This window comes from Carica papaya, chromosome 2 (genome assembly GCF_054855325.1).
Source record: "Carica papaya isolate Zhongbai chromosome 2, ASM5485532v1, whole genome shotgun sequence".
Taxonomy (NCBI): Eukaryota; Viridiplantae; Streptophyta; class Magnoliopsida; order Brassicales; family Caricaceae; genus Carica; species Carica papaya.
This window is the reverse complement of record NC_142310.1, coordinates 5,787,527-5,803,531: the sequence shown is the minus strand read 5'-3', so window position 1 is coordinate 5,803,531 and position 16,005 is coordinate 5,787,527. Positions and strand designations below refer to the sequence as shown.

At 33.9% G+C, this 16,005-nt stretch overlaps 3 protein-coding genes across 3 annotated transcripts; all 3 read left to right on the top strand.

Moving 5' to 3' along the window:
* The first annotated feature begins 249 nt into the window (after positions 1 to 249).
* LOC110824152 (glutathione S-transferase U17-like) lies at positions 250 to 1,330 on the top strand. Its single transcript, XM_022054710.2, has 2 exons — positions 250 to 735; positions 820 to 1,330. The coding sequence occupies exons 1-2, from the start codon at positions 361 to 363 to the stop codon at positions 1,186 to 1,188; spliced, it is 744 nt and encodes a 247-aa protein (XP_021910402.1). The 5' UTR covers positions 250 to 360; the 3' UTR covers positions 1,189 to 1,330.
* Positions 1,331 to 8,820: 7,490 nt separating this feature from the next.
* Positions 8,821 to 9,884, top strand: LOC110824285 (glutathione S-transferase U17-like). The gene is made up of 2 exons (XM_022054872.2): positions 8,821 to 9,264; positions 9,361 to 9,884. The coding sequence occupies exons 1-2, from the start codon at positions 8,890 to 8,892 to the stop codon at positions 9,727 to 9,729; spliced, it is 744 nt and encodes a 247-aa protein (XP_021910564.1). The 5' UTR covers positions 8,821 to 8,889; the 3' UTR covers positions 9,730 to 9,884.
* Positions 9,885 to 11,859: 1,975 nt separating this feature from the next.
* Positions 11,860 to 15,976, top strand: ACR9 (ACT domain-containing protein). Its single transcript, XM_022054605.2, has 6 exons — positions 11,860 to 12,134; positions 12,484 to 12,702; positions 12,909 to 13,014; positions 14,482 to 14,833; positions 15,151 to 15,435; positions 15,527 to 15,976. Exons 1-6 carry the CDS (start codon positions 11,981 to 11,983, stop codon positions 15,671 to 15,673), a joined length of 1,263 nt encoding a protein of 420 aa, XP_021910297.1. The 5' UTR covers positions 11,860 to 11,980; the 3' UTR covers positions 15,674 to 15,976.
* The last annotated feature ends 29 nt before the right edge of the window (positions 15,977 to 16,005 follow it).

Sequence of the window (16,005 nt, the reverse complement as noted above, 5' to 3'; positions counted from 1 at the left end):
AATATTGATTTCATATTTTAATTCATATATGTAACTTAAATTTATTATACATTTATAGTATTTTAATCAATCCATATTTTTTTTTTAAAAAAAAAAAAAGCTTACACATTAACCACGTGATCTATATATAATAATATACTTGAGAAAATGGTTTGCCCATGTGAAAGCAATATATTCTCACTGAATTTGGATCTTCATATCAAGAAATTAAAAAAGGAAACAATAATCATGGTTTTCCACAAAATTTGACCAAATCTTGAGAAAAGAGTTAGTCACCAGTCCATTGAATGTAATAAACCCCACAACAATAAAAAATTAATAACTCTGTTTACTAGGTACAATACATCTATATATACGTATATGCATTTGATTTACTGTGCATGCAAATCAGTACGTACTGGAGAAGGAGTCATGGCAGAGAATGAGGTGAAGTTGCTGGGAATGGAGCCGAGTCCATTTGCGATGAGGCCAAGAATCGCTTTTAACCTGAAATCAATAAATTACGAGTTCGTGGAGGAGACAATGGCACCCAAAGGCGAGCTTCTTCTTCGATCCAATCCCGTCCACAAGAAAGTACCAGTTCTCATCCATGGTGACAAGCCCGTATGCGAGTCTCTCATCATCGTAGAGTACATTGACGAAGCATGGTCGTCTTCCTCCGCTCCCTCCATTCTCCCCTCCGATCCCTACGACCGTGCCACTCACCGATTTTGGGCAGCCTATATCGACGAAAAGGTTGGGTTTTTAATTCTTAATGCATTTCATCGAACATCTTGTTCGCAAAACTCTAAATCCAGCTTTTTTAACGTTTAATTTCAGTGGTCCCCATCCCTGAAAGGACTTGGTGTTGTGGAAGATGAAGAAGCGAACAAAGCGACAATCGAGCAGTTGGAAGAAGGGTTAGTGCTGTTAGAAGAAGCATTTGAGAAGATGAGCAGAGGGAAAGCTTTCTTCGGGGGAGATGAAATTGGGTACCTTGACATTGCGTTGGGATGCTATTTGGGTTGGGTGAGAGTGATGGAGAAAGCTAATGGATTGAAGCTGATTGATGAGTCCAAGACGCCTTGTCTGGCGAAATGGGCGGAGAGCTTCTGCAGTCATGAAGCGGTGAAAGGTGTGATGCCGGAGACCGAGAAGCTTGCGGAGTTTGCTAAGGTAATCTTTCCGAGAATGGCAGGTGGCAAATAAATTTGTGGATTGGGTTTGTTGAAGTACTAAATGAGTTGTTTTGGTTTTATGGGTATTTATCCTTTGTCAGGATGGATTGACTTGTTGTTTGAAACTTGATATTTGGTGGTACTCTTATTAATAAATTTCATTGTTATATAAATATATATCTCTTTCTTTTAAAGTCAAACATTATTGTTTGGAGTAATTCTACATTTAATTTTCTAAAAAAAAAACCTTCCCTAATCAAACTCAAACGTCTTACATGAGGAGGGAATAGATAAAGTTGGGTTGCTAGAGTCATGATCCGTCAGTGACATATAAAGGCTCTCTCTAGTTAAGATATTGATCATCCGAGTATATAATACATTCAGTTCTTATAATAAAAAATATCTTAAATTATTCAACAATATCATTCAATAATACATTAAATTCATCAAAATTTATGTTTGGAATAGATTCTTTAGAATATCCTCCAAACATCCCCTTCAACAATAATTTTCAGTACACCTATAAAAATTATTGTCCCCGCATATCACACTCAATCTCATCCAACCACTAATACCAAGGGATGCAACAATATTTAGTTTAAAATATCTCATTGGTGGCATAGCATATGAATGTTATATTAAAGGTAAAGGAATTGGAGGTGTATGTTGTTCTTGTTCCATTGCTTGTTCGTAGTCATAAAGGCCCCTGACCTTGTCAGCTTCATTAGCAGACATTAAGGGTCTACCATTTTCCTACTATGTATCACTTAATTTATACTCTACAACATTTTCCAAAACCTTGTCATAAATTATGTTCTACCATCTTTGTGAGCAAATTCAAAATTTAGTCTCAACTAGGATCAAGTGATATCCTTTTTGGTGCTAGTCATTTTTTATTTATAAGATGTTTTACAGTCTCTAGACAAAATTTTGTATTTTTGATATCATTGAGATGTGCCACAATGTCTTCTAATTAGTATCACTTTTTATTATAGACATCTCATATACCTTTCCTTTCTGAGCCAAGCCCTGTAATACTCACTCTTGACAAAGTAAACCATCTTTTGTGTAATACTCAAATTTATTATTTTTATTTTTTAATTTATTTTAATTTATATTAGAATTTTAGTTTAATTTGTCAATATTTAATTTATAAGGTTTTAATTTAATTTAATAAAAATAATAATGATAAAATATGGTAAAATTATTTTTGGGATTTAATTGGAATTGATTTTAGAAAAAATGGGTGAAAATTTAGATTTTGGGGGTGTTTTTGAAAAAAAAAAAAAAATCGGAAATCGGGGGGTCAAAATACAATTTAGGAAAGTTGTGCCACGTAAGCAGTCCAGTCAGCAACCCCAGCCAACCATAACACGCCGCGTGGCAAGGAAGCTGACGTGGGAGGCCATGTGGGCGATCCACGTGTACGCGATCGAACGGTCCAGATCTCACGCGTGCGGACGACCCAGATCTCACGCGCACGGACGGCCCAGATCTCACACGTGCGAACGGCCCAGATTGAATCACGCACGGACAGCCCAAATCGCATTGCGATTGACGGTCCAGATTTATTCCCATTTTTATCGCGATCGGACGGTTCAGATTAAATCGTGATGAACGGCTGAGATTAAAAGGGGAATGTTATAAATAACTTCACCCACACCCAACCCCAAACCCTAGCCGCCAGTACCCTCGCCGGAGAAGAAGAACCAGTCACCGGAAAAGCCGGCCGCCGCCACCCGTCGCCGCACCGGAGGATTTTTCGACCGCCAAACGAGGTAAATTTTCTCTCCTTGGCTCGTTTTTCGATGCTGAATTCACCTATGGCCAAATCGGAGCCAAACCACCAGCCAATCGGCTGAAAAATACCACCGAAATCCAGTGGCACCGCCGCGGCTTCCCTCAGTTTTTGCCTCCGATGAGGCCCTTTCCAATTCCTGTTCGATGCAATTTTTACACCACTGTGATCACTGTCCTTTTCTCTACAGGTTGAACGAAGTAAAACATCAAATTGCGACTCGCGCCGGAGAAGCCGCCGCACCCGAGAGCTCCACCGCCGGTAAGTCTCAGTTTTTCGTGATTTTTTTGCCCACCGAAGCCCTAGGGTTGTTTTATTGCAGAAACCAATGCAAGTTTGGCCAAATTCGGCCGAAAACGACCAACTCGAGGTGGATCGATGCCGTGGGCGGCGGTGCCGTCGCCGGAGCACGGCGGAGCCGCCGTGCCAGAATTTTGATATTGGCCGTAAAGGAGCCCTGGGTCTGATTTGAAATTTTTTGGGACACGTACAGGTACCGGTAGTGCGTTTCAGTTTTCTAAAAAAAATTCAAAAAATTTAGGGACAGCCCGTAGGCGCATTGTAGAGCTGATTTCAGACCCCAAAACAAGTAAGGATTTCTCACCTTATTTTCTATCACGGTATTAAAGCTCAATAAATAATAAAATAGCATTTCGTGAATTAATAGATATGTATAATTAATTAAGGTTGCTAATGGAGGTCGAGTCTGATATATTTTCGGTCAGTTGTTGTTTTAGTTATTTTACAGTTTTAAATGCATTATGGTATCTGATCTATTTATTTTATGGTTTTAAATGCATGAATCACTGTTTATTTCATTATGGCTTGATTTTGTGAATCCGATGATATGCCTGCCTTTTTGGATGCTCGTTACTGATTTAAATATTCATGATTATGTGAGAAACATAAAACTAAGAAAAAAAAATAGAAAATGTATGTGAATTGATAAATGGATAATGTGGACAGCCTGACTAGATATCCTGGGAGATGGTAGATGGACCGGATCCGTAGGGAACCCTACCGAGAACATGGTCTCTCATATCGGACGGGGTATGGAGACCTTATGTATTTTGGCGCCCATACCGGACGGGGTATGGGGACGACCCGTTTCACCCTCATACCGGACGGGGTATTAAGGTTTGTGGTTTTGGCGCCCATACCGGACGGGGTATGGAGACAGCCTGTTTCACCCTTATACCGGACGAGGTATTGAGGTTCATGATTTTGGTGCCTATACCGGACGGGGTATGGGAACGGTCATGGAATCAGGTTATTAATGTTAATGATTCACGTGTAGCGGGGACCCCCTATAGATCCCCATGGATACTAGTAAGCTGGTAAAAGAGGAAATTTGTTATTTGATTATTGAAGTACAAAAGTATAACATGTGTTATGTTACAAAGTGTATATGATTTTATGATGGTTATAATGTTATTGTTTTCATATATTATTTTCACGAATCTCACCGGGGTAAGTGGACAGTAAAGATTTTTATTATTAATAAATTAGTTTGTTATAAATTATGCTCTATTGGTCGTTTTTATTTTCTACCAACCTTTACTCCTGTGGCAGTGAGATAGTGTGATGTCTTTACTGGGCTAGTGTAGCTCATTCCTTACTTAACCATTTCAGATCAAGAAGACGTGATTCCCGACCAGTTCCGCAGGAAGACGGGCGAGTTAGACGCCTAAAGATTTTATAGTCCTATTTATAGTTTTTGTTTCGAGTATTTCTTTTAATTAGCTTATTTTTTCATACGTTGAATACGTTTATGGGTATTGTGTAATGGATGTTAATCAGAATTTTTATTTCGCTTCTGCATTTAGAATTTTTAATACGTACATCTTCATTTAAATGTCAGGGGTCGTTACATTTTGAATATATTCACAATTGTCAATAAGCAATCCATGACTTATGGGAATACTAATTATATGATATACTTGAAATAGAGAGAATATATTATTTACCAATGACATATTTCACATTGCATTATGATGAAAGATTAAATCAAATATCTTATTAACTGTTTGACAGCGAGTATCGGGGCCCAAATCTTGTATCCGTGTTGTAATTGGACCCACTTATCTTTTCATACATCAATACCTTGCACATTTCTGACCAGCCATCTCAAGCTTTTTTCTAGCAAGTCCTGCCTGACCAAGGTGTTGGGCTAGGAATAACTTAGCTTATGTCTCAGTTGAGCACTTTTTAACTCCTTGCTACTTAAATATTTTACTCTCAACAACTTACTAAGCGCAAAGTTAAGATATTAAATCAACCTTCAACTTCCTTAGTTAACATGATTAGATTGAAACTATGGAGGCCTCCAAAACCCTATACCATCTTCACTCTTTGATTCTAAAAGTTTTAACCGTGTAGACCAATGGATCTTACTATCTCCAACATTTTCACTCCACCAAAATCTATAATTAACTACTTCACTACAAGCATATAAATTTTGATATGAGAAAAATACACGTAAGGTGGGTAGTAATTACTTGTGCTATCAATTTGAGCATTGTTTCTCTTCCAGCATGGGAAAGTGATGCAATTTAATTATATATTATTAAATTATAATAAAATTTATCAAAAAATTATAAAACATATGCAAATAGTTTTAGGTATTATAGATATTTTCTATTATATATAATATTATTGATCCTTTTATTAATTTAAATTCAATTATGGTATTAAAATATTTTTTAATAAAAGAATAAATAGCTTTTTTAAAAAATAATTTTTGTAGAAACTAATATTTCGTATAATGTTACATAAATTAGAAATAAAAATAAAAAATAAATTTATATAAAGAATAATTGAATGAAATGTTTATTTTTGTAACAAATATAAAATAAGAAATTTACAACATTTACATTTTAGGAAGATATTCATATTATTCGTAATAAAATTAAGATATTCATGAAGAAAATTCTCGCAATTTGACCTAAAAAAAATATCAAAAACTATAGTTAGTTTACAAATAGACACTTCCTAATAAAATGTCCCTTGATATTCTATTTGTAGCATGATTAAGTATAAATTTTGTATTATGAAAAAAGTAAGTATTTTTTATATTTAATACACCAAAAATTGTATCAAAATGTACTCATAAGCTCCGGTTTGATAAAATTCTTTTCTATAAATTTTGCATTTTTCTAAAATTTGATAAAATATATTATCTATAATAAAATTAAGATATTTATGAAGAAAAATCTCACAATTCGAACGAAAAAATTAACAAAAACTATAATTAACCTACAAATGGATACTTTCTAATAAAATATCCTTTGAGATTCCATTTATAGCATTATTAAGTATAAATTTTGCATTCTAAAAAAGGTAAATATTTTTATATTTAATATACTAAAAAACGTATCAAAATTTCTTTATAAATTTTGATTTCGTCTGATAAAAGTAATTATATTCGTTTAATTTATATATAATTTAATTAGGATATATAGCTCTTATGTTTGGATTGTAAAATAAGTTACATGAATAGACATACAAATATAAATGAGGTAAAAGTTGAAATGAAAATTTGATACACATTTGAACGTGGGTTTAAATATCCATAAAATTAGTTTAACACGCGTGCATGTATCTACAATCTCATTTGAGTTTTCTATATTATTTTAACTTTTTTTTAGATTAAAACTATTATATTTTAACTCTTGAAGATTTTTTAATGAATAATAATAAAGTCACGACTCACATAAATTATGGATAAGCAAAAGAGAAAATTTCAAAAAATATTTTCTTGGAAGATTTGAAAATCTACATGATTGGCATGTGATTATTTTTAAATAAATGTGTTGAATTAAGGCAAGAAAAGTAAATTTTGAAATCGATAATAACATAAAAGAGAAGATTATCATCGTGTGCAAAGACTGACCGGTTTAAAGTAGACATATTGTTACACCAACTCATAATTAAGGATAATCATATATGAAAACAAGTCTAAAATTAATGAGAAATTTTGTTATAACTCAGGATCAATTCAATTTAGAATAGAACTCTATAAATTTTTTTGCACATAGTTCATAACAATAGAAAATCAGTATCTATCGCTAGATCAATACCTACAAGGTTTTCAATGTATCTGAACGAAAGAACACTAAAATTATAAGTTGACGGTAACTACTCTATAATGTTTGAGTTTGGTATAATCAAATTTTAACTTATTAAATATGTTGATAGAGTTGTAATAATTAAATTATATTAAGTTTTGTTACATTTCTGAGTTAAATTTCTTTTAACTATATTAATAAGAAGTAGTTGAAAAGTTGATCTTATCTTTTTAAGTTCTTTTTGAAATTGAGTAAAATACATACCACTAAGAAGCTAGATTGGAGTAGAGAATTTGAGCGGTTCTTGAAATTTTAACAGTGAATGACTCAGCAAATAAGATTATAACTCATTTTGTTGTGATGAGCTATAACACCAATCAAATGAAAAAGGACCTAAATTTTATAGCTATTGGAAATTTCGGTACGTAGACTAATACTTAAATACATGTATTTATTGAGTTGATTGGAAAATGTTTTATATTAGATTTATTTGGATACTTGTCAAATTTTTTGAAATTTTCACTACTTTTAATATAATTAGAAATGTTTGAAGACAAATTTTGACTTAATAATTACTTCCTATTAAAAATGAAATGAAGGTTTGGTTTTGGATTTAATCCTAACTTGTGAAAAAGTGAATAATCTCCTTTATACACGGTAAATATTTTTCATTATTAAAATGGATAATCTCACTTTCAATAATTGAGATTCTTTCTTTTTTAAATATCAAGTGGCACTTTTTTTAACCCTTTATCAAGGCTTAATGATTATGATTAATTAATTAATTAATTAATTTTTTTTTTATTATGATTAAAATATCGAGCCATATGTTATCCACACTGTTTATTTATTTTTCTATATCATTAGTGTCGTCCAATCAACTTGCCACAATCCATTTTGTGGTCTTCATGCAATGACAAATTTAGTGGCGGCCGAACACTGACCACGTCGATTTTTTCATCCAACGGCTACAAATCTAAATAGTTGATTTGATCCGACGGCTAAAAGGGCCTGACCGAGGTGGAACCTCGTCATATTTTGTCTCACACACTTTTGCCCAGACAGTCCACTGGGAAATGACACGTGAAGCCCTTTCTTTGTGCAGGCAAGGGCATTTTCGTCTTTGCATCATACACGGTACTTCCTGTAAAAATTAAGGAGATAAAAAAAAAAGGTTCTCTCTCGTTTTATTTGGAGATAATAGCTTTTCATTTCTAAACACACACATCCTACGTCAACAATAAAAGACAATTTATGACTTTTAAATTTGATTGTATACAAATTTGGTGAATAGTAAATGGTAATGAATATTGAGTTATTATTTTAATTCATATACGTGACTTAATTTTATTATACATTTATGGTAGGATACTTTTTAATCAATAGATAATTTTTAAAATAAAAACTTACCCATTAAACCCATATATAATTTATGCTTGATAAAATGTTTACCGATGTGAAAGCAATAAATTCTCATTAAATTTTAAATCTTCATATCAAGAAAATAAAAGGAAATAATAATAATGAGTCTCTACAAATTTTGACCAAGACAGATGACTGTTATTAATTCACACATAAATTTCAAATGACCAGTCCACCGAATGTAGTAAACCCCAAAAAAAAAAAAAAAAATTATTACATGTATTTGTGTGTGTGTGTGTGTGTGTGTATGTGTGGACTACAGAAAATCCAACCCCTTATCGTGTACGGTCACAATACCTTACGTTACACGCCAATTCTGGAAAAATCCAGCGCCCACCTTTCTATTCTTGTTATCAACTACTCGGTCCTCGCCACATTTACTGCGTTCACATTGTAAATCTCTCTCATAACTCTGTATACTAATTATATATATATATAGACGTGTATGCACTGGAGTTGTTGTGTATGCAAACCAGGAAGTACCGGAGAAGGAGTCATGGCAGAGAATGAGGTGAAGTTGCTGGGTTCATGGCCGAGTCCATTTGTGATGAGGCCAAGAATCGCTTTTAACCTGAAATCAATAGACTACGAGTTCGTGGAGGAGACAATGGCGCCCAAAAGCGAGCTTCTTCTTCGATCCAATCCCGTCCACAAGAAAATACCAGTTCTCATCCATGGTGACAAGTCCGTATGCGAGTCTCTCATCATCGTAGAGTACATTGACGAAGCGTGGTCTTCGTCCTCTGCTCCCTCCATTCTCCCATCCGATCCCTACGATCGTGCCACACACCGATTTTGGGCAGCATATATCGACGAAAAGGTTGGATTTTAATTCTCAATTTTCTTTGAAGCATTTCATCGAACATCTTGTGTGCGAAACTCTGTTAACTCCAGTCTTATTAATGTTTGATTTCAGTGGTTCCCATCACTGAAAGGACTTGGTTTTTCCGAAGAAGAAGAAGCGCAGAAGGCGGTAATCGGGCAACTGGAAGAAGGGTTAGCGCTGTTAGAAGAAGCGTTTGGGAAGATGAGCGGAGGGAAAGCTTTCTTCGGGGGAGATGAAATTGGGTACGTTGATATTGCGTTGGGATGCTTTTTGGGTTGGGTGAGAGTGATGGAGTCAACTCAAGGAGTGAAGCTGATTGATGAGTCGAAGACGCCTGGTCTGGCGAAATGGTCGGAGAACTTCTGCGGTCATGAAGCGGTGAAAGGTGTGATGCCGGAAACGGAGAAGCTTGCGGAGTTTAGGAAGGTAATCTTAGCGAGAACGAGAGGTGGGAAATAAATTTGTGGACCAGAGAGGGATTGGGTTGGTGAAGTAATAAATGAGTTGTTTTGATTTTGTGGGTATTTTATCCTTTGTCAGGATTTGTCTTGTTGTTTGAGAACTTGAAATTCGGTACTACTCTATTAATAAATTCCAGTATTATATAAATCAAATATTTACATGTCCTTTTTTTTTAATCAAATCATAATTGTTTGGAGTAATTCTACATTAATTTTAGTTTTTTTTTTTTTTTAAAGAAGTTCTTTAGGTCTTTAGGTACAGCGTCTTTCTGAATAGGAAAGTAGCCACTTGATTATATGATATAAAAATTTAATTTACATAATAAAAATATTTTAGATCATTCAAACAATATCATTAGTAATAAATTAAATTTATTAAGATGTAGATAGGTATTGGAAATAAATTTTTTAGAATATTTTATAAGTATTTCCTTCAACAATAAGATTTTATATGTATTACTTTTAACAATTTAGTTTCGTATTGCAACACGCGTAATTTTACGATCATCACATAACTGTAAAAATTCTTTTGCCAATGTCATTCTTATATATCAAACCCAATACCATCCAACCACCATTACCAAGGGAGGTATCAATATTTAGTTTAAAGTATCTCAAAGTAACATAGTATATAAAGGTTAGATCAAATATAAGAGAATAAGGGACGTGTGTTGTTCTTGTTGCAAGGCATTTTCATTATCATAGAGATTTTTATTAACTTCATTAGTGAGAGATTACTTTTTTTTTATTATAAATCAATTGATTTCTATTCAATTATATTTTTTAAAACGTAATCATAAATGATATTTTACCATCCTTATGAAAAAATTCAAAATTTATTATCAAATAAAATTAAGTGATATATCTTAATATGTTAGTCGATCTTTAATTTATAATATATTTTTATTGAATTTCTAAATGATTTTTTAAAAAATTTTGAACTATTGAGGTGTGGTACAATTTTTTTCAATTAATATTATTTCTTATCATAGAGACCTATCTCATCTCATGTTTCTTCATGAATCAAGCTTTGTAATACCTACTCTTGACAAGAGTGCTAACCATCTTTTGAATAATGCATAAGTTTGTTAAGAAATAATTTATGACTTATACGAATACTAATAAACATAATAATTTTTAAATACTGAGAATATACTATTTATAAATGACATATTTGTAGTGTACAAAATATTATAACAAATACCTTTATTAAAAAATTAAACGATGCGTTATGTAGAGAGGTTATTCTCTAAAACAGATATATGCTAATATATATCATGTTTTAATTAAAATATAATAAAAATATTTTCTATAAATAAAAAATATTTTATTTGTAAGATTATAGGTAAATAATGAAAATGTTATAAAAATTATAGATAAGTTGAATTAATTAGCTAAGCTTAATATAATTAAATTTACTTTTAACTGTTTCATATTGATTTAAATTTTTATGAATATTTATTATGTTAGTTTTACGAAAATTAAAATTTTTTTTAATCTTTTTAAAAGAATTTTTATAATTTTTTAATTAAACAGGAATGTAAATGAATGTTATTAAATTTATGAATTTACTCTAAACATAATTAAGTTACTTTATTTGAGAATTAAATTAATATTTATTTACGTATTTATATCATATTTTTGCTAATATAATTTTATAATGTGTATATTATAGTACTTTCTATCATTTAAATGTGTAGGTACCTACTAAATTTAACTTATTTTTTTTTAATATAATTTAGTTGAAACTTATTATTATTATAAACAATAAATTTAGTTATATGTCGTTAAATTATAGTAAAATTTATCAAAAAATTATATAATAGATGCAAATAATTTTAGGTATTTTGCCATATATATAATGTTACATAAATTAGAAATAATTTTTTTTTAAAAAAATAAATGTATATAAAGAAGAACTGGATGGTACCAACAGATATAAAATGGCAAACTTACCGCAGACATTTACATTTTACGAGCATGAAAGTACCAAAATGGCCCTCAACCGGAGTACAAGCACGTGTTCCTAAACCACGCTTACGTGGACACTAGCATCCAGTGGGACCCGCACCTAGACCGACAGACAGCCTCAAAAACCCTGTCCGCACGAAGGCAAATTGTCTAATCTCACCGCGAGTAGTACACAGCAGCCGCCACCACTACCAACCGTTTCCGGCGATTTTCCGCGAATCCTCGTCCAGACAGACGACTCTCGAACGAAACTCTGCTTGTTTCGTTCCGCCGTGGATATGGGCATCTCCTGTGACGACGCCGTTTTAATCCAGCCGAGCAAGGTCTCTGGTGAACCCTGCGTCGTCACCGTCAATTGCCCCGACAAGCCCGGTCTCGGCTGCGATCTCTGCAGAATCGTTCTCGAGTTCGGTCTATCGATTACCCGAGCAGGTATCCATAATGTAAATTAGATTTATTTTCTGGGAATGTCGTCGACGATGATTTCTCTTGTCTACAAGGCTGGTTTCATAGCTTTGATAGCAGCTTGTACCATTGTAAGCCAGCTACTTTAATCTGCTAACCAAAGTTCTCATTTTGATTCTTGGGAAAATTAAAAAATATTGAAGATTTAATGTTTTCCGCACTTTCTCCTTATGGGTTTTTGAAAGTTTTCGTTTTAATTTTCATTTTTCACTCAGAAAGTCAAATAAGTCTGCTTGTTTTGGAACTAATTTATCTTTCTTGCTTACTTTTGTGAAGAAGACTGGTGGGTAATCGTTGAAATTATTGTGCGGTGCAGATTTTTCCACAGATGGGAGATGGTGTTACATAGTGTTATGGGTTGTTCCATATAGCAGCTCGCATAAAGTGAAATGGGAAAGCTTGAAGAATCGTCTTCTCTCTGTTTGCCCTTCTTATTTGGCCTCCTTTTACTACAACCAGCAATCAAATAATACCTTGCACCCGTCTATATATCTACTGAAATTGTGTTGCATCGACCAAAAAGGCTTGCTTCATGGTAATTAAATAAAATTATAATTATTTATATGTCTACTGAAGTTCTCTTGTTTATTAAATAAGTTTCTAGAAAACCGGCTCAGCTTTAATGTAGTACAAGAGGTCTAATATTCGAATTTCTCTATTTTATACCGGCTTATTTTATTAAACATTATTTTTTTTCTTGTGAATTTTGTTATGATATGTTGGTTTTCTTTTGGTTGATAGATGTGACAAAGGTTCTGTCCGAGCTTGAATTTACAATCCAAAGAGTGAAAGTTATGACTACGCCGGATGGCAGAGTGTTGGATCTATTCTTCATAACTGATGGAAGGTGAGTTTTTCTTCTTGTTCTTTTGATAATCTTTTACTGCTTGGCATGTTAGCTATTCTTTCTTAGGGACCATTTGTTTAGAGCTTAAATTTCACAAATAGTCAAACCAATATGTGGAATTATTCTGTTGAGTTTTACTCACTGCCCATGTCGAGATGCTAATTCTTTGTTTACTTTCGGGTTCTTTTTTTCGGAAATTTATCTTCTGAGCTTGGTGGATATTGGCATAATTCTTTTACTCCATGACCAATGATTTCTTGCTTTTCTTCCTAGTAGTTCTCAGTGATAAGTTTTGATTGTTTATTGAAATTGTGTTGAATTTTCTTCTGCCTTTCAAACTTTCTCTTCCTTTTCATCTTAATGATATGTTTGTTTAGCTAAGATCTTTTGAAAAACAATGTTTATTAGCTAAAATGAATATGTTGTGTTAGACGAATGCATGGCTTGGAGAATAGTGTTGGAAAATATACATTAGAGACCCTGGCGACAAATAGAATGGCATAATTTATGCCGATTATGATTATTGGATCATGCTTAGGAAGATTAATCCTGAGACTGAGGAGACTGTTTGGCTGGAAGGTTTGTAAGTGCTTTGAGATGCTGAACATACATGCAGGGTTGTTATGATCCCTTTATAAGAGCATTTTTGGAGGATCTCGTATCTATACTAGTCTTTAATAGATTGCACGGGGTGAAGCTACGTGTTAATTTTCTTTTATGTTTGCTGTTCTCATGCTGTTCATAGCTTTCAATGCCTTTCATTTCCTTGAGATTTGGACAGAGAAGACTTCATTCTGAGTGTAGCCAACAGTTAAAAGAGTAATTATTTGGTGCTCGAGGAGCACAAGTGAATTAGAAGACTACATAAATATAATTGGGTTTATTTCAAACTTTTGGTAGAAATTTACAAAATAAATATTTAAAATAAACCAATCACTCTTATGTTGTCTTTATTTGACTTGTGCTCTTTCTACACCTCATGATTTTTCCTGTTAAACAACGAAAAAGGGCCTGGTTAGTTACATACCACTTGCTTACATCTTGGATCTCTGTGGCAATTGGTTAATCGTGTGGAAAGTCAATTGTGTCATTCAAGGAAAGATTGAACTTGAGCCACTGAATGCCTGATAAAATGCCAAGGATTAGCCTTAACAAGCACAAGCATATATATATGTGTGTGTGTGTATTATTGTAAGTTCAAAAGAAAGCTATGTGAATGGCGCATCCGTCTTCCATATAGATTGCTAGGATATGAAAAGGCTAGATGTGCTACAGTTCATTTTTTATTGCTCAATCAGCATGCTTGTGCAATTCTCTTTAACTATATTTTTAGCCTTGTTAAACAATTTCCTACAACAAAGCCATGTTCCAGGAGAGTCATTCTTTTTCCATCAGAAAAATTTGGAAGAAAAGCAAAATATGGTGGGACAGGCGTTGACATTGTTTTTCACTCATCTTCCGTTTCAGGGAGCTTTTACACACAAAAGAAAGGCACGATGAGGCCTGTCAGCATTTGATTGCTGTTTTTGGTGAGTGGTGCATCAGTTGCGAACTTGAGTTGGCTGGGCCTGAATATGGAAGTTTGCAGGGCTTCTCTTCTCTGCCACCCGCAATTGCAGAAGAATTGTTTTTTCCCGAGCAGTTAAACGAAGAAGCAGGCTCACAAGCACTAAAGTCGGACATGACAAAACCAAAAAAAGCCACTGTTACAGTCGACAATTTGTTGAGCCCAGGTCATACCTTGCTTCAGATACAGTGTGTTGATCAGAAAGGACTCTTTTATGACATCTTAAGGACTTCAAAAGATTGCAATATTCAGGTATTCTGTCATTATTGTTATCTGTATCTTCAGATTTCTAGCTATTATGAGATGGGTTTGGTTGCATAAGCTTCTTTCCTGGAATGGGGTGTTTGCAAGACTCGTAGTTCCTTGATAGATCTTTGTGGAGCTGCAGGCGGCATTTTATTTACTTTCCAGCAAAAGAGGGAAAAAAAATAACATCCATCTGTTTCACAGTTTCTATTGATAATTCTTTTTCTCACTGATGGTTTTTTATTCTGGTTTCTTATCAATAAATGATTGGACACTTGAAATTGTTAGTTTACCGATATATGCTGTTGTTGTTTCTCATTTAGATCGCTTATGGTAGATTCTATTCGAGTGTGAAAGGGTTCCGGAACATGGATCTGTTTATTCAGCAAACAGATGGAAAGAAGATTTTGGAGTCTAAGCAACAGATTGCTTTGTGTTCTCGTCTGAAACAAGAGATGCTTCATCCTCTGCGAGTGATTATTGCTAATCGAGGCCCGGATACTGAATTATTGGTTGCTAATCCTGTTGAGTTATCCGGTAAGGGAAGACCCCGTGTCTTCTATGATGTCACATTGGCTCTAACGAAGTTAGGAATATGCATTTTCTCGGTAAGGTTTCACAGGTGGACTCATTTGTTGCATGGTATATTTCATGCTTTTCCCCTAATGATCTCACTCCTATAGGCTTCCTATTCTGTAGGCTGAAATTGTACGGCACTCAACATCAGATGGCCAGTGGGAAGTCTATAGACTTCTTCTGGAGGAAAACCCGGAATTCCCGTTAGCAAGCAGTAAAGCAAGAAATCAAATTGTGGACAGTGTTACGCGGGCATTGATGGGCTGGTGAGCTCACGGAGGAGACCCACACCTCACCATGGGAACCTAATCCTAATTTTCTCAACTTTTGTGGTATATCTCCTGTTGGTTCAAATCTAGAACATCTCTTGCCTAGAGGACATCCTGGTTCTCTACAGGATTGGAAGAAGTTCCCGATCCGGCAAAAAGCAAACTTTCTTGAGCTGTAAGGTTGGCCATTGTAAAACTATGCAACTGGTTGTCTTTCCAGCTTTTCAGGCTCTAGAAGCTTGTAATCACAAATGTATCTTGGCATTTATTCGAATAAATGGTAGATATGTTAAGTTTGCATCAAGGTGTGCCTGGTTTAAGATTAATCTGTAG

Bases quoted from the DNA above. Each gene is read 5' to 3' on its own strand.
- LOC110824152 (XM_022054710.2), top strand. From the start codon at position 361: ATGCATTTGATTTACTGTGCATGCAAATCAGTACGTACTGGAGAAGGA. The intron at 736-819 runs GTTGGGTTTTTA...GTTTAATTTCAG, and splicing joins CAGCCTATATCGACGAAAAG to TGGTCCCCATCCCTGAAAGG.
- LOC110824285 (XM_022054872.2), top strand. From the start codon at position 8,890: ATGCACTGGAGTTGTTGTGTATGCAAACCAGGAAGTACCGGAGAAGGA. The intron at 9,265-9,360 runs GTTGGATTTTAA...GTTTGATTTCAG, and splicing joins CAGCATATATCGACGAAAAG to TGGTTCCCATCACTGAAAGG.
- ACR9 (XM_022054605.2), top strand. From the start codon at position 11,981: ATGGGCATCTCCTGTGACGACGCCGTTTTAATCCAGCCGAGCAAGGTC. The intron at 12,135-12,483 runs GTATCCATAATG...TGTGCGGTGCAG, and splicing joins TCTATCGATTACCCGAGCAG to ATTTTTCCACAGATGGGAGA. The intron at 12,703-12,908 runs GTAATTAAATAA...TTTGGTTGATAG, and splicing joins CCAAAAAGGCTTGCTTCATG to ATGTGACAAAGGTTCTGTCC.